Source organism: Heloderma suspectum, chromosome 2 (genome assembly GCF_057233095.1).
Source record: "Heloderma suspectum isolate Gila_16-S chromosome 2, 16-S_ref, whole genome shotgun sequence".
NCBI lineage: Eukaryota > Metazoa > Chordata > Lepidosauria > Squamata > Helodermatidae > Heloderma > Heloderma suspectum.
Window position 1 is genome coordinate 74206472 of NC_139459.1, and position 23798 is coordinate 74230269.

Genomic DNA, 23798 nt, shown 5'->3' on the forward strand with positions numbered 1-23798 from the left:
CATTTGCAATTACTAAACGTAATTAGTTACAAGAATCTAGCATCTCTTTTGCATTGGATCTATGTTTCAAAATGCTTTCCGTAATAACATGACATTCTGTAGGATTAAATCCAACATTGTGTGAATGGACTTCCCCTTGGTCCCCTCCCTCTGGAGCCCTGCACGCACCTACGAGATCTGCTCTGGAGGGTCCCCCAATGAACTCCCATTAATTACAGTTGGAGAAAATTAAGCTTAACTCTCCAACTGAAATCAATTGGCCCTAAAATTGTTTAACTTCTAGGCTAAATCACTCACTTATTGTTATTATAAATTACATAAATGTATTACATTTACTTGACAGAACAAAAGTTCACAAAAGTCTTGTGAAAAGCATGTCAGGTATCCATCTCTAGAAGTATGTGTATGGCTGCAATGTATTACAATAAAAAATGAAATATTAATTTCAATCAAAATTTAATGTTTATAATCCCTGTAAACTATTATTAATAGAATGTCAGCCTTTTCCCCTTGTGGGTATTGCACAGAGCAGATTGCACAGTATTTCACCTTTCATGGCTTAATTAGATATAAGGAAAGACTTTTATTAAAGTCTAAAGATAAAGTTTAAACATTATAATTGCATTTTATTGCATTTGTTCCTAATATAATTGTACTTTCTCTCTTAACAGACACAGCGATCAAGTATTATGAATCGGCTCAATTAGGTTCATTATTGCTCTACAGTAAATGTTAAACGCTGTTGTAATATTGATATTAATAATGCAACTTGTTCTGATGTCCATAATATGTTTTTATGCCTAGCAGAGAAAACTGAAAACTGCTAATGTCTAATAAGGAATTGATGACTATTTCTCAGTGACTTTATATATCACTAGATATATGTATGCTAGCAGAGGTTCTCAAATATTTCAAACTTGTGTGCCGCTTTGCAGGATCTAGCCTGAAATCCTACACACACTTCTCTGGGAGCACATCTCATGCATAGGGTTGTACTGCGAATGTATATGCCAAATGTCCAAAACCCACTGCTTATATTGGCTTCTTCTCCCAGAATCCCAGCTCTTATGTTACCCTTCTTCTAATAGGCCTGTAAAATCCCAGCTTCCTTTGCCTTCAACTGGATATCTGTAATCTTCAGCCTTTACCTTTTCCAGTTTACAAAGGCCCATGCCTATTGAGACCTAGTCCCCAGCTGCTTAACAAACTATTAGCAATGCTTTCCGCTCTGTACTGCCACATTCCTTCTCATTGTGGCTGGGGGAGAAAAGGCAAGAGGCACAAATGACCCGCAGAACCATTGGAGCAAGAAGAAGATCTGCTCCAGTGCTGCCTGTGAGAAATGTTGTGGAGGGTGGAGAACTATGGATGGGCTGGGAAGGATGGACGGTGCTATTAGAAAACCTTGAGTAAGACGTATTAATGCTGGATCTGGAGCCATTGATAAATATCTATTTATGTAACTGTGGCCAACAAATGTGCAGTTATGGTGTAACATTGTCTGGGCTGGTAACTAAACTGGTGTTTCCCCCCCTATTTTCTCAATTGTATACCCATTCTTGAATAAGATATTGTAACTCTGGGTTTTGTTTCATTGCTATTTCCAGGGTGCTGGTTGCACTGCGCTGGTGGTAGCTGTGGTAGCAAGGAAATTAGAACTTACCAAAGCTGAAAAACATGTGCATAATTTCATGATGGATACCCAGCTAACTAAAAGAGTAAGTTATACTTGATAAGCTTTGTATTGTGTAAAAAAAAAAAAGTGGGGAATCTTATATTCAGTTTTCCTATCTGATCTAGGGATTGATCTTGGAAGATCCTTTATTGAGTTGCTAAGCTTTGTCAGTTCATGTCAACTTTAAGTATTTTGTCCAGTCATGGTAGATTTGAAGATTCTGTTATGGAGTAGCATATTGGAAGTACACTTCTAGGTGTCAGAACATGGTCTGAAGGCCCATGATGGAGCAATCTTGGTGAATCTAAGCAGATTTGGGTCTGATCAGTGCCTGGTTGAGAGATTGTCTTGAAAATACCATGTACTATGCCTTGACTCCATCATGGAAGAAAAGTGAGATATAAATGTAACAAATAAATAAACTGGTTGGGAAATTATTTAGACTGAAATGCACATATTGAGACATGCCAGCTGGGCCTGACTATTGAACACAACTACATTCCTACCAAAAAATGTCATGACAGACATCCAGTCTTAGCAAGTTCTGGCAGAAATGCTCTGTCTGTGTGCAGATAAGGTGAAATAACCTTTCAGGGAGCTTGTGAAAAGCCATAAATGCTTGTCTATTTGGCATTCCAGTAAAACTTCCAATCACACACAGTTACTTTTCTTTACAGATACATACAGGTTATGATCCAAATTTCCAAGAAATTTTCATCATCATCTTTTCTATGGAGAGAAAATGCTCCATGACAACAAAAGAGAAAGGGGAAATTCATGTGGGGGAAGGGGCAGCATATTCATCAGAGCTACTGCAGCACAGCCATAGCTGTATAAAAACTCAAGAGTTCCCAAGGTGTAGGGCATGGGTATTTGCTAAGGACAGTGCCAAGCAGAGTCGGAAAATAAAGATAGTTGTGCTATCATTTCATTCACTCTACATAGCTGTCTGACTGTACTCAGAAACAGTCATTCCTGTAAATATTTATGAGAGACAGGATGGGCTAGGGAAAAGTCAAAAGGGATGTATAATGCTGTTTTAGTCATCCTGGTGTTTTCTTTTGTTAAACAGGTGAAAAATGCAGCTGCCAATGTACTCAGGGAAACATGGTTAATTTATAAAAATACAAAGCTGGTAAAAAAGATAGACCATGCGAAAGTAAGGAAACACCAACGCAAATTCTTGCAAGCTATTCACCAGTAAGTACCATTTTGGTTTGTCTGTTTTGTCCTGGTTAGAGATGTTGTGGTAACCAGGCAGATTTGGTTTCCAGTGTAGTTGTTGTAGTTCTGCTGGTGCAGACAACTGCCCCAAATCCACCTTCCCTGTAATTCTGTTTCCTTTATCTCAGGTGGAAAACACTGTGCATCTCAGTGCACATACCATTGAAAGCAAAGGATAGTACAGTATGTGCAGGTGAACATGCAGATGAATTTGCATACAAATTATGCCTACAGTTCTTAAAACCAAACATATTTCACACACTCCATGAGTGTTTCCATGGCTATCCAAGGCCAGGGGAGTGGGAAAGCACATGGAAATAAGTGGACATGTTTCACTGCTCCCTGTCGTTCAAGTATTATCCATCCTTTTTACTCAGAATTTAACTCTTCAATATGGATTATCTTTGCTATATCTTAAAGAAAATGCACTTCATCCATGTGATTATTTGGAATCAGAATTATGCTGCTACATTATATGGCACAGATATGAATATCAATAACATCCTGTTGTGATTTTGCAGCAGTTTTTACGGCTGACCAGGGAATGTTTAATTATGCTCACCATTAGTCAATAATCCCTGTGTTATTATGAGACAAATCAGTTAAATACAACTTTCCAAATATTTTAATTTTTAAAATCAAAGATTCTACCCATGTGCCAGGTTTAGTCAGGATGAATACTGCAATAGTTTCATATCAAAATTATTGGCTCATTTAAAAATGAATATTATTGCTCCAATAAGGGGTTATACTTGGTGAAAAGATAATAGGAGAATAGTTGGCTCCACTTTGGCATCTCAGAAAGTTCAATACTAGGCCAAATCTTTTGAGGTGGAATTAATTCCTAATCTTTGGGAACCACAGGATCTATGCAAATGTAGTGGGAGCAGTGTGGATTCCACATAATATTTCAATTTCATGTCTGCTTTTGGGGAGTGGCGAACGACTGGTTTGTCAGGGAAGGGGGAAAGCACTGCAGTTTGGACCACAGGAAACTGGCAGCAGGTAGGAACTGCTAGACGTTTCTCCTCTCAGTTTCCCTCCTCCTTCTATTCCATAGAACTTTGGAATAGATAAAAGCAGAAGAGTCCTAGTAGAGACATAGGGTAGGGCTTATGGGGAAAGAGGCCCACAAATGGGGTTGTGATCTCAGGGCCCTGTATCTCAGTCCCAGAATTTGTGAGGGTGTATAAATACAATCAGTGTATTTTCTTTTTAATCAGTCTCCAGGTGAGAATCTTAGATCAATAAAGTAAATACAGCTTGACAGACCCAGAACTATAACAGTGATGGATAAGGAGAAAACCAAGAGCCAGTTCAAAAAAGTTGTAAAAAACGATAGCTGCATTTGGATATAAACCATAGTTTAGTATCATGAGAATGAGCCACAGCAAGCCGTTGCACCAGTTTCCATGTTCCCCACTTCCATCTGGCACAGTCACAAGGAGGAGATCAGAAGCTAAAGTCTGAAGCTAAACTGTGTTTAGTTTTAACAAACTTGTGGTTTGTTGAAACAAGCCAGCTTCATAAACTTTGTCTGGAGTTGACTTCTTTCAACACACTATAGGTAAGATTAATGACAATGTCTCTGGACTTGGATGTCATGACAAGTTGTGGTTAACCTAAAATGGAAGCGAAAGCTTCCAAACTCATCCTAGTGGCCACAGGAGCAGGAGCACAAGGGCCAAAGGTTTGCTGTGCCTTGTTCTTGGGATGCTTAACACTATGGTTTAGCGTTATGTCTGAATGCGGCCCATGTGTATTTCTTTTCCGCTTTCTTCTTTTGCCACACCTGGTGTAACATGGGAAGTAGGGCATCTGAATAGTCCCTGCATAGAGATCTGGGAAGGACCTATCTAAGACTCATGGATGTGTGTCTCCACAAGGTGTGTGTAGTGACACCAGAAGTGGGGAGTAGTTTCACAAATGACTCATGCGTCTCTTCTTTTGCTATTCATTTAAACATACTAAATAGCTAGAATATTATTTCATTTTCTGCTTCAGAAGAGTGATCTGAAGAGGTTTAATGCATTAATGGCAATATAGGAAAATACAACAGCCATTGTAATAATTCAGTTTAGCAAAGACCTGAGGGTAAATCTTGCTGACTAAAGAAAAGAGAGTGACAGAAAATATATATATATATATATATATATATATATATATATATATGAAAAGATGTTCCCACAAAAATTGCAGTGCTATAATACGGAGTACATACTTTACATTCATTTACTTTGTTGCATTCTTTTGTACATTTTGGAGAGTGGGATCTTGGTAATGTGAATTGCAAAATGTGAGCTCTGTTCACAAATTACAGTATTCACATGGTCATACATGCTTGCAAGGAATTAAGTCCTACTGAATTCAGTGGGACTTACTTCTCAGTGAACATGCTTAGGGTTGGGCTGTGAACCTAGCTAGCACATGACCAGTCTTCATGGATTATTATTTCCTTTCATGTCACAGTGGAATACCCCAGCAATAGACACCAAAATGGTTTCTGATAAGCATAGAACATGGACGCAATTGACTCCCATGTGTTCTTATTTTAATAGAATATATGAGTTAACTTGAGGTTTGTTTTTTAACCTTACTTCTAGACATTCTTTGCTAGGAGTATTTTTAATGTTTAAAAATATATTTGAATCTCCCCACTTATGTGATAGAGGTTTATGCTCAGAAGACATACTACAACTTTATACAATTGATCTCAAAAGTGATGCACAGGGGTGCTCTTTACTGGATATTATTGAATAAGAACTCAATAAAGCCATTCCCATTGTGGTCATCTTTCCTTGTTATGCAGTCAGGATTCTGTTTAACTGCTGAGTTTTTGTTTGTCTGCATCAGTTGGCTTCCAAGTCAAATGGATAGGATTAAGTTAAACATTGTGTTCTAGCAAAATAGCCCACTTCCAGTCATATCCTGCTGGATATTAGTTTTCAGAATCTTAAATTGTTTGATTTGCCATTTATACCTGAGCCCGGTGTATTTCTCCTTTTTAATTCATAGCAATATGTTCTTCATTCACATTTCCATATATTTTCTTTTAACTTCTGTAATCTCTTTTCTAAGACTCAAATTAAGAAGGTTGGGAGGGGGAGATCAAACTTATACATACAAATTGCTTGATGCCTTAGTTTTAACATTTGATAATTGTATTAATATTTCATGGCTATCAGTTCTTCTCATGTGTGAATGGCAAGTTGGAATGGAAAGTTAACATGTTTAGGTACCACTGGTATCACTCTGTATGTTTGCACCAAGGAGTATGAGAAGACTCCGCTTATTTTCAAATGTGGTAAAGAAGAAGCAGAAACCAAGAATGTAGAGATACTACCACATTATTCTGCATCTGACCTGGGCTCAGCCTTTGTTATCCATTAACCCACAGAGCATTATGGGGAAAATGTGTGAACTACAAGCTACATAATGGAGCCCGTTGTGCTCACTAAAGACCATCCCATGTGTTGATTTGTTTTAGTCTATTTTACAGTTTCTTTTCTTTTGTTTTGTCTTTTTATTTCAACAATGAAAATAGAGCTCGGAAGTAAGTTGTGTGAGCTGTTCCTTTAAAATTTGCAGAATTTACCACTGTCTGCATGCAACAAATTGATACTTTATTTGTGAATTTCAATAGTCTGGTTGCTACTGTGGAACTGCAATCCAAAGTCATGAATTTCTTCTGTGATAAGTGAAGTTCAGAAGGAAGGAATCAGAGTATCAATATTTCTTAATTTACAGAGAAAGATCTGGCTAGTCTCATTTTTAATCTGACTGTTGCAGCTAAGAAATGATTAGTTTATAAAATGTTTGCCTCTCCAAAGTCACATCCAGGGGTGATATTCATACTCTGAAGAATACAAATATCCCTTTATCAACATACATTTGCAAGAGAGGTAAATAATCAGCAGAAAAAATATTATTTTTATCACATTTCTCCAAAAGTTCATATGAGGAAGGAAGGAAAGAAGGAAGGAAAGCTGTACCCAAAATGTCACTAACTGGCTTTTTTTCTACCAAAAATAACTAATGATGTAGTTATAATATACTTCTAACTGTTTGAACAGACAAATCTACACAACTAAAGATCTACGCATCTAAAGGTGTATATAAACCGGCACTCTTGTTTTATTCCATTTTAGTGTCAACCTTTACAGTCTCTCATAAACTTTATGTGTTCCTGTACATAAGCTCTTCCTGTGAGCTTGGGTCCCTCTTCCCAGTAGTAAAGCTGAATTTGTGTGACTGCAGCCATATGTTCATTCATCCTCATTCACCCCAATAAACTGAATGCACGGTGCTGAAAGGGTGGCCTTTAGATGGAAACATGAATCAGTTAAGTTCTGAGGTTGTGAAGTAGCCAGGTTTAGCTTCTGCTAAAAGAAACTATTAGAAGAAATTCATTAGGTATCTATGGTGAATGAGTGCATGGGTGCAATGGCACTAATTCAGGATAATCACATTAAAATAAGTAAATAAAAGGACACCAATAATGAATGAGTGTTGGGACAATGGCCTGGAAAGAGGAACAATATGACATCTCTGCCCAAACCTAGAACAGTTTGGACTTCTATAATGAGGTATACATTTTCATGTGTGAATACATGGAGCACAAAACAGTGATGTGTTTTGAACTGAATAATTTCCTCACACAATCATCAGTCATGGATTGTGGAGGTGGGGGGAACCTGCTGGTTTATATACACAAACTTCAGCATTGCCTTTGTAGCCTTATCATGTTAGATGGTCAGCATAAAGGAGACAATCCCCCGGTAATTTCTTGGGGGAATTGATTTCCAACATACAGACAGTCTCCTTACCTGCAGGACATCCACATTTACTTTAGTGGAGAGAATAGTTTTATGTGTACAGTAGGGCACACATGTAGAAGTGCCTGCTCCATTAAAACGAATAGGAAAACCTGTGTGTGCACATTGGTGTGAGAATGGAATTCTGGATTGGATTATTTTATGCACTGAAAAACATAAATGGGGAAACTCTTATATCTGTTTAGTCCATTCACAATTATGGATATTAGTGATTTAGAACTTTTCTGTTCCTATACGTTTTGAATCCTGAGAAAAAAGGATAGCCGGACTTTTAAACAAGCACCAATTTTCATATTACAATGCAAAATAATACATCTTGTTTTTCTTCTCTTACCATGCTCGGCTAATTAACATGAACGGAATTACTTAGGCCTCAAGGGAGGAATATACCCAGGACTCTCTTTTGTAGTATGCATAGCAGCATATATCATAGTTCATAGTATTCTAGTTTTATCAGTAACAGATAAACAGGTCAACAAAACTAATTAAGAAGACTGTTACGTGAATTCACATTTTAAAAATTAATGATATTCCAAGTCAGCAAAGTTAAGGACAGTAAAACTAATATATTAACAAGGATGCTATTTATTTAGCTGCTGGTCAGATAAAAGCTTTTAAAAATTAAGAAGGAACTCACTTATCACTGTATTTTCATCAGGTTCAAACACCTCCTAACCAAATCCATTTCAAACTGAAGAGGGCTTATACCTGTATCTAATCATGTAGGCATAAGGAAGAGGCTTATTTACTAAGGCAATACTAAGGAGATTAAATTGTTCATTACTTCCTATGCCTACTTGCCAGGATACTGGAGCTTTAAGGAATGTTTTGGCTTTCTTTCATACACTATGAATAAATCCTTACCTCCCACTTTGAATTCAGCGTTAACCATGGCAATTAGTAGTCTCGGAGACATCACATTTTCTTGCTCTCTCTTTCTTTTTTGCGGTGTTAAGGAAGCATGCTTTTCATTGTACCAGACACATAACCAGTTATAACTGTACACGAAGTATTCAAGACATTGTCCATGCGGTTATCTGTTTAGATGCATGCCATATCTGAGTTTTATGAGCTGGCAAAAAAAGTTATCTGACTTGGATTTTCATCTTTTAGATTAAGAAGTGTTAAAATGGAACAAAGAAAACTGAATGACCAGGCAAACACTTTGGTGGACTTGGCAAAGGTTAGTACAACATTTATCAATAGACATCAGTGTGTTTTTTCTTTGTATTCATCTAATCTCTAAGGTTCAAGGTAAAAGGAGATTCATTATACAAAAAGAACTAAAGGAACTACAAATAAATTTCTAGCATTCATAGACTAAATATATCCTGTTTCTTGCATGTATGTGAGCCCTGTTAAATGTCTGTTAAGTGATGTTGAGGAATGTTCATGAACATTCTAACTTCTTAGAGAGAAAACACAATGACTGGGTTCACATAACACACCACAGCTTGTTGTGAGGCACCTGTGAGTGCCATTCTGAATATTGAACCTTGGACTTTGGCTTGTTAGGTCATGTGAACCTGGCCAGCAGGAGTTATGTGAAAATTAAACAACCCTGTATACCTATATCTAATTATGTAGGCATAATCTTGTAAGCTGGCAAGGTGTGAACCCTGCCAGCCAGGTTCGCACTACATGATAACTCATGGTCAGGGACTGAATATTCTGAATAGTGCCCACAGGCACTCCACAATGGGCTGCAGTGTGCTATGCGAACCCAGTCATACAATGGCCCCAGTTCGCATGATCATTGTGGGAAAATAAACAATGGTAGCTGGGTTCTTTCTTTCTTTCTTTCTTTCTTTCTTTCTTTCTTTCTTTCTTTCTTTCTTTTTCTTTTGCATAACTAGCCTCACCAGCACAGCTTATCATGTCATGTGAACCTGGTGAGGGTGGCTTGATGCTGTGGTTAACAAGCCACCCAGACCCCATAGGCTGCTATAGGGCTTATTTCCCCTGCCATGGTCGTATGAACTGGGGCCATTGTATCAAGATGTTGAACTGCCACAAAAGTCCAAGAGGCAGAGGAAGGGTGGCAGTGGAGTGATGACTCCATTTTGCATATAAGCAGTGGAGACTGGTGGCTCCAATGTCAGTGTGTACCTTGGATAGCTCCTTTAGAACTCTGACTGGTTCTGACTGAAATCCAAAGCGGATTCACTGCCCCACTGACATTGGAACCACCAGCCTCCACTGCATATAAGTAATGAGGCCATTGTTTGATGGCAGGTTTCTGTCATAATACTATTAGCTAGTGGAATCATAGGAAGCTGCCTTATTGCTGGTCAGACTATTTGTCAATCTAGCCAGGTATGTTTACTCTCACTGACAGAATCTCTTCATGGTCTCAGGCAGATGTCTTTCCTGTGGCCGTGGCCTTTTTATATGGAGATGCTGGAGAATGAATGTGGGGCTTTCTGCAGAGCATGTACTCTAGTACTGAGTAAGGCCTTCCCCTAGTAGAATATTTAATCTGAATGAATGTCCTATCGCCTTTGTTTTCTGAGGTATCCTTTTTAGTTTCTCCCCTGAGTGTGAATGCACAAACATAAACCTCCCATGTTGCACTGGGTCTTGAATCCCCATAAGGCAAATGAATAGTGGTATGCTTATACATAGCTTATTTTCACTTTTAAGGCACTGCACTTCAGAGGTACACACACACAAACCACCTCAGCCCCATTTTTTACTGTGGATTTCTGGTTCATTCAGTCTTTGCACAGATTGCTGAAATTAATGGGACTATATTTTGTAAGTGGCCTGTGAATGCTGCTTCCTTTGTCCCCATTAAAACTTTCAAAATGTAATGGAGCTTGATATACATGGGTCTCAAGACCACTTCACATATTAAAGTTGTAAAATATGCACCTAAAATGTTCTACACGGGCACTTAAAAATTAATGTGCACTTGGAACAAGCACGTTTTCAGCAGTATGTCTTCTGATGTACAGTACATGTCTGAGGGAGCTGCCACAGGCAGCAGCTCAGCAACAGATGTACACACAGCAGAAAACATGTTTAGCACTAGGAGATGTGGGCAGAGGCCTTAGAAAGATTAAACTTTCTTTACTGTCTATGTTGAGGAACAATGACAGCACAGTGGATCTAACAGCATCTGTTTCACAGAAAGAGAAGCTTTTCAGCTTCCACTGCAGACAGCATTTGTTGAACTGAGCCACATTTTTGTATCTCCGTACTTCTGAAGGATTTTCCAACTGACCTACATTGTTTGCTTGGTATTCAAAAGTGTTCGACTACGAAATTGCTTGCTTCAGCTCAACGAGTATATGTAGTCATGCTTGGAATAAAAACACATTGTGCAGCTGTTTTATTCTGGTTGTGAAGCTGGTTGTTTATGATGTCACAGTGGTGCTGTTTTCATGTTACCGTGGATTGTTCTAGAGGTGAGCAAAATGGAAGTGTGTGAAATGCAGCAGAAAAATCCCGTCTGTATCATTCCTCCACCTTTTCCTTCTTCTTTCAGACTCAAAACATCATGTACGATATGATTTCTGACTTAAATGAAAGAAGTGAAGATTTTGAGAAGAGGATTGTTACTTTGGAAACAAAACTGGAAACATTAATTGGTAGCATTCAAGCTCTCCCTGGACTGATTAGCCAGACAATCAGCCAGCAACAAAGGGATTTCCTTGAAGCTCAGATACAAAACTATGATAAGCATGTTACCTACAGTGCAGAACGATCAAGGTCCCTGTCTAGGAGAAGGAGGTCTTCCTCCACAGCACCACCCACTTCATCAGAGAGTAGCTAGAAGAGAATAAGTTATCCACAAAATAAAGACTTCTTTGCCATCATATGGTCAATATTTTAGCTTTTATTGTAAAGCCTTATGGTTCTAATCAGTGTTATCTGGGTTCTGATGTCAGAATTCTGGAAACCTGAACACAAAGTTTTAGGCCAAAATGAGTGAAAACTCTCTTTTTTCTTTCAGATGCACAGTGAATGCACCTATTATTGCTATATAGATTGTTCCTCCTGTAATTTCACTAACTTTTTATTCATGCACTTCCAACAAACTTTACTACTACAGTATACAATATAATAAAAGGGTTAATTTCTGCACATGGTTGGTCACTTTGACTTTAACATTCCCAGTTCTTAATACTTTTTACAGAAATGTTGGAACCGTGTCAGTTAGCAGAAGACTCATCCTGTATTATCATTCAAATAAGCTCTTATTTCACCTCTTCTCTATGCAGGAAACATGGGGCTAATATGTATGATGTATTAAGAGACTGTGTTGTCTTTGGCTGCCATCCTGTTCTAGTTTACATGTAGTTAATCCAATTAACTTAATCCAGGATCACACATGCCTAACTAGTGCAGGATTCCAGCATGTTTGTACATTCCCTGGGTCACAAATGGTAATTCTGCATGTCCAGCTTAAGAGTTTACATTTTCATTGTCATGATGCCAGCTCAAGAAGCCAAACTAACAAGTCACTTTTTAAACCAGCGGTTTGGAAGTTCAGTGATGAGAGCTGCTGCACCAGCACCTTACCTCCTCATTCCCAAATGCCATATGCCTGCATGCTATATGTTCTTCTGGATTGTTTATGACAAAGAGTTGTTTACTAAAAACAGTAATCTATAGAACCCCAAACCATTTCAGAAACTTTCAAATGTGTTCATATGACAAGGTGGGAATAGCATATATTTATGTTCTTGTTAAGAGAAAATCTCCATTGACCAAAAATGTCTTGGCATCTCAATATATTGTATGTCTCTTGTCTGTTAGTGGAATCCTCTGTAAATTCTCCCAAACCTCAATTTGTACATGATGTTGGAAGTTGAACATCTGTATACAGACACATCTAGAATTGCCTGCTCTCCTTAGGCATGTCTTGATGCAGTGAAAAACATGCCCCTTAAGAACAAGTGTTTCTAGATTTGTCTGGATACCTTCAGTTGTGGCCCTGTTTGGGACTGGCCTGTAATATACATATTCACATTACAAGCCAATCCTGAAAACTGACATAGTTGAATGCTGACTGCAAAATTGGAAAGGCCGGCCCTCTCTCTTTTGAACTGCTATTGTTGAAAGGAATGGAAAGATGGAACTGGAGCACGTTGCAATGGGAAGTATCCAACTTGACACTACCACTAATGTAAATTGCATTGCATTAGAATGAATGACCTCTAGCACAATGCCAATAGCGCTGGCTGGTACGACAGGTTTTTCGGGGAAACCCATTGTGCCAGCACGCACTACTGGTGTTACAGCAGAGGTTGATTACGCTGGCACAATATAATCGACATTAGCTGCAGTTTTGCATTGGATCCTCCCCAATGTGTCCAGCAGTGCAGCTATAGAAAGGCCTGGTGCAACCTTGATGTCTGTTAAAACAAAAACAGGAAAAAATGCATTTGGTCATTCCCTGACCCATCCCCCAAACCACTTGTGCATTTGGACAAGCATACAAACATGAACTACTTGCCAAATGCATAAAGGGAAATGCGGCAAGAGAAAAATCACATTACTTAATTAAAAAGTCATTGTTAAAGGTATCTTTTGGCTATAGTACATACATCTGCAGATGGAAAACTGAGTGTCACGTACAGTCAGTCCATTATGTGTTTTGAATAAGCTTTTTCTTTTCTCTCCCTTTCCCTCTTTTTTGTGGAGTAGAAGTTGTCTTATATATATTTCAGACCTTTCATTGCACAGAGAAGCAAGCACCATGCTTAGAAGACATATATAGGTAATACCTTTATGGCTTGTAACTATATAACTGAAATGTACGGATGATCTTACAGATCTTGCAGTACAATTGTTAACAGTTGCTAGGAGTTTACCTTCCAAGTAATAGAACTGACCTTGTGGGTACTTCTGTCTACTACTTTCATATATCATGAGATGAGATCTCTTCCCTGCTTTGGAAAGACACATTGTATGTGTATTGGATAGGATCTAAAGAGCTACTTTAGAGATTCTCAGGGGCTTAGGCACACCCACTGAGATTCCCCACACACACACACACACACCTTTGAACAGCGAATGCCTATGCCATATCAGAAATTGCCCAGTTTAAGAAAAGGTTTGTTATGCAGCATAAAAAGGCTACTGTTCAAGAAATGCAAACCAAATTAAATTTTGGACCTGCCGACCTGTAGTGAGCTTTGGATATCAACCATTTCCCCCTGCCTCCTTGCTGCATTTACTGTCTTAGGGTGCTCTCTTAAGCATATTCACTTGGAAGTAAGTTCCACTGAAATCAATGCAATATATAGTAGGAACTTATGTATCATAGTGGCTAAGAATGTGAGCTAGGATCCAACAAGTTCCTGGTACAAATTTCACCTGAGCGACGAAATTAACAGACAGCCTTAGATAAGTATTCCTTCTGTCTCCCATCTGCAATATGAAGATCATAATATTGGCCTACACTGCAGGATTACTACAAGGATTACTGAAATGTGTGTAAAATACTTGGAATACTCTTAAGTATTATCTGTTTCAGATAAATATGGTCACAGTAGGGATGGGAGAGAAATTTGTTTGGTTCTCATTTTTATGCAAATTTACCTAATTTCACATTTTCAACCCCATACACAAACCAGAATTCAGTTATCCTTCAAAATTTGCAATTCTCTGAATTTGTTAATGGAATTCTCTAATCAAAAAATACATACAACAATGTGTAATACTAGTGGAAAGTGCACACAAAATGCATATATGACTTAAAACTTGTGTTAAAAATGCATTATTAGGGAAACTGCTTTCACAAAATGTGTATATTAGGCAAAAATGCATGCGCAAGGAGAAATGCAGTGGCAGCTCATGGCCAGTTTGACTAGTGGGGCGGAAAGCAGGCCAGCAGAGGAGGAGCCAAGGGGTCACCAGAGGTGGATCCAACTTTGTGCAGAGGAGCTTTTAAAGATGCAGAAGTTGTTCAGCCAGCCCTCTGGTACAGCACTTTTTAGAGATATAACATTGTGCAAATGCCTTATAATCCAGTTTATAGTTTTTCCAGACTCACAAATTAATTATAAGCCAGTTTATGATGTCTCCAATCTTACAAAAGAATTAAAACCAGTTTGTGATTTTTACAATCCCCCCCCCCCAAAAAAAAAATATAAGGGCAGAATCCTATGTCCGATGCTTGTAAGCCTCTGCACTGGGAGGTTTACAGGCATCCAGGTAGAGGAGAAGGAGCGGCAGAGGCAATCTTTGCCTCTGCGCTCTTCCCACTCTGCATTTTGGCTAGATGGGTTTCCTAGGCATCCTGGAAAAACATTTTCCTGTGGAGAAAGGCTCTGTGCCCATGTGTCAGCATACGCACATCATGTGCAGTTCCTAGAATGATGAGGCCATGCCGGATCGGGAGTTCCTGGTCCCAACATGGCAGTACAGCAGCAGCCAGCCGCCACAATGGGAAGCCAGCAGCAGTGCATCATTTTTTTAAAAAAAAAAAAAATTATAGGCAGCTGCAGGGGTGAGGTGGTGCACTCTCGAATCCCATGACCAGAACCACTGCTGGAGAAATGTGCACAAAAATGCATACCCATTTTCAGGTGAACTTTAAGACAAATTCTCAAAGTTCAGGACAAACTGAATTTAAGATTGGAAAAATTCTCAACGTTTGGGATGAACTGAATTTAAGACTAGAAAAATGAGAAACTGAGAGGAACCAAAATTGACACATTTGTCCATCCCTATTAGGGTTAAATGTTTTTATAGGGTACATTCAGTCTTGGCTGGGAAAATGGAGGATTATCAACAACTGGGGAAACTGCCAACATTAATGATGGGCAAGCAAGTGGTCCCCCTGAATATAATTTGTGCCCATTGAGTGTTAAAATGAAAAACCCAGAAACCCTTGAGGGGTTCTAAGCATTCAGCTTTCCATGCTCGAAAGCCACAATGCCACACCTCCTCCAACTGCAAGTTGCAACCCCCTGTCCCTCCTTCAACGGAAAAACTTCACCTCAGGGAAGGGGAAGTGTTTAGGAGAATGAAAACTCTAATGACAACACGAGGAGCCCATCAAGCCTTCCTACTTTATAGGGAAATTATGCTGTAGGCAGCTTTTCATGCCAGGGATTATGGGGTTGGGCTACAAACTCCATCATTCCTGGTAGGAAAAAACGCAGTGCATCATGTCCAGCTAATAAGGGGCCAACCTCCAGAACCCTCCTCCACCTGCTAATAACACTCCCTGCCCCCAAGATGAGGCATTTTCTTTCCTGGCGAAGGTGGAAGGGAGGGGAGGGGAGGGTGGATGTGAGGTAGGGACCAGTTGAGTCTGTTCCCTGTAATTCCATCAGGGGTGCTTGCATAATGGAACACTGCTGCTTTGAAGGTTCTCCACATCTTTAGTCAAAAGATTATGGAACAGCCTTTTAAGTGACAATGGGGAAATCTTACAAGTTGTCTCATTTTCATCTGTAAGTTCATGAAACCAAGCACAAAATGAATCATTGACATATAAATCTGCACCGATAAATAAAGTAAGTATTTCTAGCACTTCACTGATTTATCTACAACTGTATGTGTGTTTGGGGTTAGGAATATAGGAAGCTGCCTTATACCAAGCAGTAGTATGGTGGCAAATCCAGAAGTGCAGGGTCCCTTTGTGACAGTCACAGCCACGCCCCCTCACAGCCATGCCCCTTCTAAGATTGTATGACCTTTTAAGATATACAGCCTTCAACTGGGATCCAAAAACAGTGCAGCTGAGAGTAAGGCAGGGGTATTTCATTTGGACGTCTGAGAAAAAATGCAGGGGTGTTAATCTTACTCACTCACTCAAAAGCAAACATTTTAGTTTTTCAAAATATGATACTCTATGGAAGCTTCACTCTCTCAACTCAGCCCTCATGGACAGATCCCTTCTCATTTAAACAGCTGCCTTGCACACTCCCTTAGCATCCCAACATTACCCATTAGCCTTCCCTAAGCTCCTTCATTATATCTCTCCCATCCCACAACAGAAATGTCCACGTACCCAGCTGGATTGAAACACACACACACACACACACACACACACACACACACACACACCTTCTTTCTCCTCTCCCCCCAACTGATTTTTTCTGTTTCCCTCCCCTCCACCAGGGTTTGTTTGCCCAGATACATGTCAACCTTGTGCCAAAAAGTGTAGCTGACAGAGCAGGTTGCATTTGGCAATTCTGCTTACTGTAGAAATTAATGTTCAAGAATTAACAGTGCAATCCCATGGGTCTTTATTTCGAATTAAATTTACAGAGATCTTGGGAAGGTAGCTAAGGCTGCAGTCCTACACACACTTACCTGGGATAAAGCCCAATTGGCAATTGAACATAGTGGGACTGACTTCTGAGTAAACATGCATAGGATTCTGATAAATCCTAAAATCTGGCACAAACTAGCCACCTGCTCTGCCCCATAAGTAAAGGAAGGCATGGAGCAAGGACAGGTGGAGAAGCCAAGAACTGAGGAGGAGAAGGGGGGGCGAGAGGAGGCTGCAGAGCTCCCTCAGGCTCCCTTTCTCGCTCGCTCACTTCCTTTGCCCAGCAGCCAAGAGGCAGCCACCCGCACTCCCTCTGCTCCCTCCTCCTTCCCTAGTGACTGCGACCCGGCTGGGGGCTAGCTTCAAAAAAAGTTCCCGAGCAATGCCCCAGCGCGACCCGCCACCACTGCATCACTGATACCAAATAAGACCATTGGTCAATCTAGCTCAGTATTGTCTGCTATACTGAACTGACAGGGGCTGTCCCGAATTTCAGGCAGGGGTCTTTTCCTGCCCTGCCTGGAGATGCCAGGGACTGGACCAGGGACCTTTTGCATGCAAAGCATGTGCTGTCCCACTGAGCTGTAGCCCTTCCCCAAGTGAATAAGGCTGTGTGTGGAATAAGATCATATTTATATTCCCAAAAGATCCTTTCTGTAATATGCTGTAAGGGCGCAATCCTAGGCATGTTTAGACAGAAAAATGTCCTACAACTCTCAGCATTCCCCAGCCAGCAATGCTGGAAGTTGTAGGACTGTTTTCTGTCTAAACATGGGCCCTAAGTCAGTTATTACTCCTCCTTGTAATGAGAACCAAAGTTGAATTATGTTTGTTGATTCACTCTGGTTTACTCCAACAGGATCTAGAGACATGTAAGTATGGCATACTTGCTCTTTTTTAATAACAATTATTTCTGATCTTTTGTTTCATACACCACCTGAATTTGTCTATACACTTGTCTATACACTTAATGAATGTTCCAGTTAAATCAAGGTCAGTGCGATATCGCCAGTGTATAATGAATTTTTAAGGGCGCAATCCGATTCAGATAGGCGGCCACCTCTGAACACAGAGGCAACCGGCTATCCAATGCAGGGCAGGAGATGCACAGAGGGGATCGTTCCTCCACGCTTCTCCCACACTGCATTTGCGGCTAGACAGCCAGTTGCAGCTGTCTATACATGTCAGTTATACCTGCTTCTTGCAATGAGAACTGAAGTTGAATTATATTAATTTATGTCATTTCTATACCGCCCAGTAGCTGAAGCTCTCTATGTGGTTCACAACAATGAAAACCACAAGGTACAGCATAAAACAATATAATTTTATTTTTTTATTTTTTTATTTATTAAATTTATTAATCGCCCATCTGGCTGGTCACCTAGCCACTCTGGGCGATGTACAGCATATAATAAAACAGTTTAAAACAATAAAATTCTACAATAAAAACATTTTCTAAAATACCTAACCCACCCCACGTTTTTAATGCACGGCGGAAGCTCATTAAAGAGAGGGCATGGCAGAGTTCCTTAGGGAGGGAGTTCCACAGAGTGGGGGCCACCACAGAAAAGGCCCTCTCCCTCACCCCCACCAGCCTAGCTGTCCTGGCTGATGGGACAGAGAGAAGGCCATCCGAGGCTGATCTTGTTAAGCGGCCTGTCTGGTGTTGCTGCTGGCGCTCAAGATAGGCTGGGCTGGAACCATATAGGGTTTTAAAGGTCAAAACCCACACCTTGAATTTGGCCCGGAAAACAACTGGTAACCAGTGCAACTCCTTCAGCACTGGAGTGATGTGATCTCGCCAGTGGCTGCCTTTAATCAGGCGAGCCGACGCGTTCTGTACCAGCTGCAACTTCTGAACCATCTTCAAGGGTAACCCCACGTAGATCGCATTACAGTAGTCTAAACGAGAGGAGACCAGGGCATGTACTACCAATGGGAGCAGAAGGGGCGCAGGAAGGGGCGCAGCCACCGTGTCAGATGGAGTTGATACAGCGCTGTCTGGCTCACAGCTGACACCTGAGCCTCCATGGACAGCTGGGAGTCCAAAATGACCCCCAGGCTGCGGACCTGGTCTTTCAAGGGTAGCCATACCCATTCAACAACAGGTCAACATCCCCCAGCCTCCTCTTGTCTCCCACCAAAAGTACCTCAGTCTTGGCAGGGTTCAGCTTCAGCTTATTCCTCCCCATCCAGCCACTCACCATCTCCAGGCATTTGGACAGGGATTCTACGGCCAACCTTGGTGAAGATTTGAATTTTGAACAAAAGGTAGAGCTGCGTGTCATCCACATATTGATGACACCGCACCCCAGACCTCCTGATGATAGCCCCCAGTGGCTTCACATAGATGTTAAATAGCATTGGGGAGAGGATGGAACCCTGTGGCACCCCACAAGTAAGCGGCCACGGGTCCGAAACCTCCTCTCCCAGTGCTGCCCTCTGGTACCTGCCAGAGAGGAAGGACCGGAACCACCGCAATACGGTTTCTCCAATGCCCAACCCCTCCAGGCGGTCCAGGAGGATCTCATGGTCAATGGTATCAAAAGCCGCTGAGAGGTCGAGGAGAACAAGGAAGGAGCATTCACCCCTATCCAGAGCCCTCCTCATATCATCCACCAAGGCGACCAAGGCTGTTTCTGTCCCATGCCCAAGCCTGAAGCCCAACTAAAATGGATCTAGATAATCGGTTTCTTCCAAGTGTGCCTTCAGCTGCATTGCCACCACCCGCTCAATCACCTTGCCCCAAAATGGCAGATTCGAGACTGGGCGAAAGTTGTTCAGAACTTGGGGATTCAAGGAGGGCTTCTTTAAGAGCGGTCTTATCACTGCCTCCTTGAGGGCTGATGGCATCACTCCCTCCTCAAGGGAGGCGTTCACCACTGCCCTCATCCCCTCACCCAGTCTCTCTCTGCAGCCCATAATGAGCCAAGATGGGCAAGGATCAAGTAAGCAGGTGGTCGGCCTTACAGATGAAAGCACCTTGTCCACTTCATCAGAAGGAAGAAGCTGGAACTGATCCCACAAAACCAGTTTGCCACAGACCGCCTCTTGCTCACTAACTGTATCCATGGCACATGGAATAACACTCCTAATCTGATCAATTTTATCTGCAAAGTGCTTTGCTAAGGCCTCACAGGAGGCGTTAGAATGCTCTAGTGGTTCCAGAGCCACTGGACCGACCAGGCTCCGGACCACTTGGAACAAACAGCCTCCTTGGACAGCACTCTGCCGACATGATAGAGGCAGCATAATATTCCTTTTTTGCTGCCTTCACCGCCACGTGATAGGCTGAAGATACAGCTCTAGCCCGTGTCTGATCGCCTTTGGAGAGAGACTAGCACCACTGGAATAAATATGAAAGCTTAAAATTACAATATAAAAGTACAACCAGAATAAAACCTAGCAGCAATGCAGAGATTTAAAATACAGATTTAAAACAGCAGAGCTACATAAAATGCTAAAATGTTGGGGAAATATAAAGGTCTTCACCTGGCGCTGAAAGGAGTACAATGTAGGCACCAGGTGAATATTTGTTGATGGAAGCATAAACATATCTTGGTTTCTGGATTAACCGTTCTCTGGTTTACTCTAACAGGATCCAGAGACATGTAAGTGTCTCCTGTCTACTCTGTGGTAAGCCAGAGTGAGTCTAGTATTGCAGCCTGGGTTACTCCAGTGTTACATCTCTCATGATTGTCTGCTTGTTTGTTTGCAAAAGCTGGTTTATCACGGGTTGGAACTGTCCTCCATTTTTTGTCATCCCTCCCTCATTCCTTCTTCTCCTTCCCATACCTCAATATATGAATGCTCAAAACAGCCACATTGTGTAGCTTGGCTCTGCTGTGCTTAGTGATCCAGTGCTGACTGAACCAGGGTTGAATATTTTCATGTCAGCCATCGTGCATCCAATGGGAGGGGCCAGGTTAAGAAGCATGGGAAGCCTGGCCCATCCTTGGCTATCCATATGGGCAGATAGAACAGGGGCACACATGCTTTGATGGAGAGGCAGCAGTAAAGGCAGCTAATGCTGTCTGAGTAGTGGAAACATTGGTGATGTATATATAGCACCTTCCACCAATCGTTATTGCGCTCCACTGCTAAAGTACAATGGTTCTGAAGTTTTACAAACACCGGGAAGACTAAAGAGTTTCTAGCTACTTCTTTTTTCCTTTCATGAAGTTAACAAAAGTGGTAGGCAGTGGAAATAGAATTGTCACAAAATTATTTTCTAAGCTTCCTAACTGTTGAGCTTATAGTCCATTCTCTAAATATGTTGTATCTCTTTTCCCTTTAGAAAATGTATTCACACATGCACACACCCATGCAGACACACATTATCTATGGAGAGGCTATTAAGTCCTTCTAGAAAAGAGCCTACAGATGACATCTTCCAGCTACTTTCGGATCCAGGTTCTTTGAGATGGGAGCTGAAAATGGGTTCATCATCAGTACTTGAGCAAGAAGATGTAAGTGGCGTGGGGGACGGGACAGGGGAGGAATGGACATCCAGAAAGTAATCAGACTGGCTAAAGCAAGACAGTTGGAGAATCTGTTCTTGTGTGCTTGTTTACCCGTTTCTTTAGATCAGGTGTGGGCAGAAAGAAGATCTCCAGATGTTTTGGACTTCAACTCTCAGCTTTCCTGGCCACTGGCCATGCTGGCAGGGGCTTCTGGGAGTTAAACTCCAAAACAGTGGAGATCTACTGTCTGCCTGTCCTTTCCCTAATCTGGTACCTTCCAGATGTTTTGGAATCTCCACATTCCTGATCATGTCTGGGGCTCAGGGGAGTTGAAGTACCAAAACATCTGGAGGGCCCCAGGTTGGGGAAGGCTGCTTTGAATCAAAGAGAATTTCTTTAAGCTGAGGGGAACAGAAATGTGTTATATTTTGGCTTTATTGGGGGGGAAAAACCTTCCTCTTCTCCCCTCCCTCCTCATATTCGAAAGCCACTCTCTGGAATGTGAGATTAGTATCTCCATCATCACAGCTGGGCTGAGGTAAAGCTTGAAGGTGAAGGTGCATAACACCTTGGTCAGCAATGCGCTCTGTCTTGAGATGTGCCGTTGATGGAAAATGAGTTGAAAGCAAGGTCAAAGGCATGAAACGAAAGCCATGGGGGAAGGTCACACCCGAGTAGCAAAGTGAAACCAGCTCTAGGGAAACAGGGGAGAATAAAAGCAAGATCTCCAAAGGCAAAGGAACAGAGGAATCTGTGAACTGTGTCTGGAGGCAGGCAGCATACCGAACACACACACCCCATTCCTTTTCGGGATGCAACAGAGGGAAAAGATGTTGCATCCCAGGCAGGCTGCCCCTGTCCACCTAATTGTAATTAAGGACTATCTGTGGGAGAAAGTCAAAGATGGGTTGGAATTATCCCAGCTACATCACTCTGTCATGTTTGCAACAGAGACTCTAATATGCTCTAAGCAGACTAGCCCAGTGAGCTAGAAAACGTTTTGGGACAGGCACTGGCTTTGCTTTGACATTCTAGGATAATCCTGGGGGACTAAGATCAATGCAGCCTGTAAACAAGAGGGTGATTATATCCATCCTGGAAAAAAAGCTCTTCAGCTGCTGATTTAGACTGGAGTCCAACAAATACTGTTTTGTTTGTGTGTTTTTTCCCAGAGAGTTGAAAGAGGGATCACAGCTTCTGGTGACACTGATCCTACTTTTGCCACTTGTAAACAGGATTTCAGATTTTCATATAGTTCAAAAACCAAACAAAAATGAACAAACTCCACAGAGATGAAATGGAAGAAAAGAAATATGTGTGTACAGGATAGAAAGCAATGTCACTGTCCAGCCAGATTGACCTCTGGAAAAAAACGGTTATCTGCCTCCAGCCTTTGTTGAATACATTCAACTAGTTCTTTCGAAGTACTGGGAGCTGCTTAAAATCACTTTGTCAGGCATAGTTTATAATGGGTGCAGAACCTCTGGCCAGGGACCCACGTCTGGCTAGGGATGTTAGAGAATTCCGCCACAGACTCCAATGAGGCCAGATTCTTTAGAATCCGGCCCCCCGGAGTCCATGGCGGAACGGAGCACTCCCCCCTGCCACCCCATGAAACTTTCCCGGGACGAACCCTACCTGGTGTCGGCCGGTCCGGTCCGTCTGCTGCCCCAGTTAGGGATATACGAAAGTCACTTACTTTTTCGCAGCTTGGATTCTCAGTGGGGGGGAGGCGCTCCGTCCCTCCCCCCAGAATCCTCCCTGGGCTGGCTCTGCTCCACGGTGGCTCCGCGGAGCCGCCGTCCAGGGCCATCCGCAGCCGGAGTTCCACCCACGGCCAGCTGCTGCAGACGCAAATGGCGGCCGCTTTAGCGGCTGCCATTTGCATCCTGACAGGCCGCCATGATAGGCTACATAAGTATTTACATAGCCTATCACGGCAAAGAGCAGGGGTGCAAATGGCAGCCACTACGCCATTTGCGCCGCTGCTCTCTCCGTGATAGTAAACGCACCTACGCAAATGGTAAACGCACCTACGCAAATGGTGTAGTGGCCACCACTTGCGTGGCTGCCTTTACTGTGATAGGCTACGTAAATACTTACGTAGCCTATCACAGAGAGAACAGTGGCGCAAACGGCATAGCAGCCGCCGTTTGCATCCCTGCTCTTTGCCATGATAGGCTATGTAAATACTTACGTAGCCTATCATGGCAGCTTGGCAGGACGCAAATAGCGGCCGCAGCAGCCGGCCAAAAGACCAGCCGCCTCCGCTGCTGCTGGAGCCCCAGGTAAGTTTCGTTTCGGGGGGATTCCGCGGGGTGGTGGTGGGAGGCCGTTCCACCACAGATTTCGGGGGGGGGGGG

At 41.8% G+C, this 23798-nt stretch overlaps 1 protein-coding gene across 1 annotated transcript in view; it reads left to right on the top strand.

Moving 5' to 3' along the window:
* KCNN2 (potassium calcium-activated channel subfamily N member 2) overlaps positions 1 to 11822 on the top strand; it is a 111154-nt gene extending 99332 nt beyond the window's left edge. Inside the window, exons 6-9 of the mRNA XM_084832092.1 lie at positions 1608 to 1718; positions 2748 to 2875; positions 8848 to 8917; positions 11225 to 11822. Of these exons, the coding sequence (XP_084688218.1) occupies positions 1608 to 1718; positions 2748 to 2875; positions 8848 to 8917; positions 11225 to 11512 (597 nt within the window). The 3' untranslated portion in view covers positions 11513 to 11822. The remainder of the gene's footprint in view (positions 1 to 1607; positions 1719 to 2747; positions 2876 to 8847; positions 8918 to 11224) is intronic.
* Positions 11823 to 23798: the final 11976 nt, after the last annotated feature.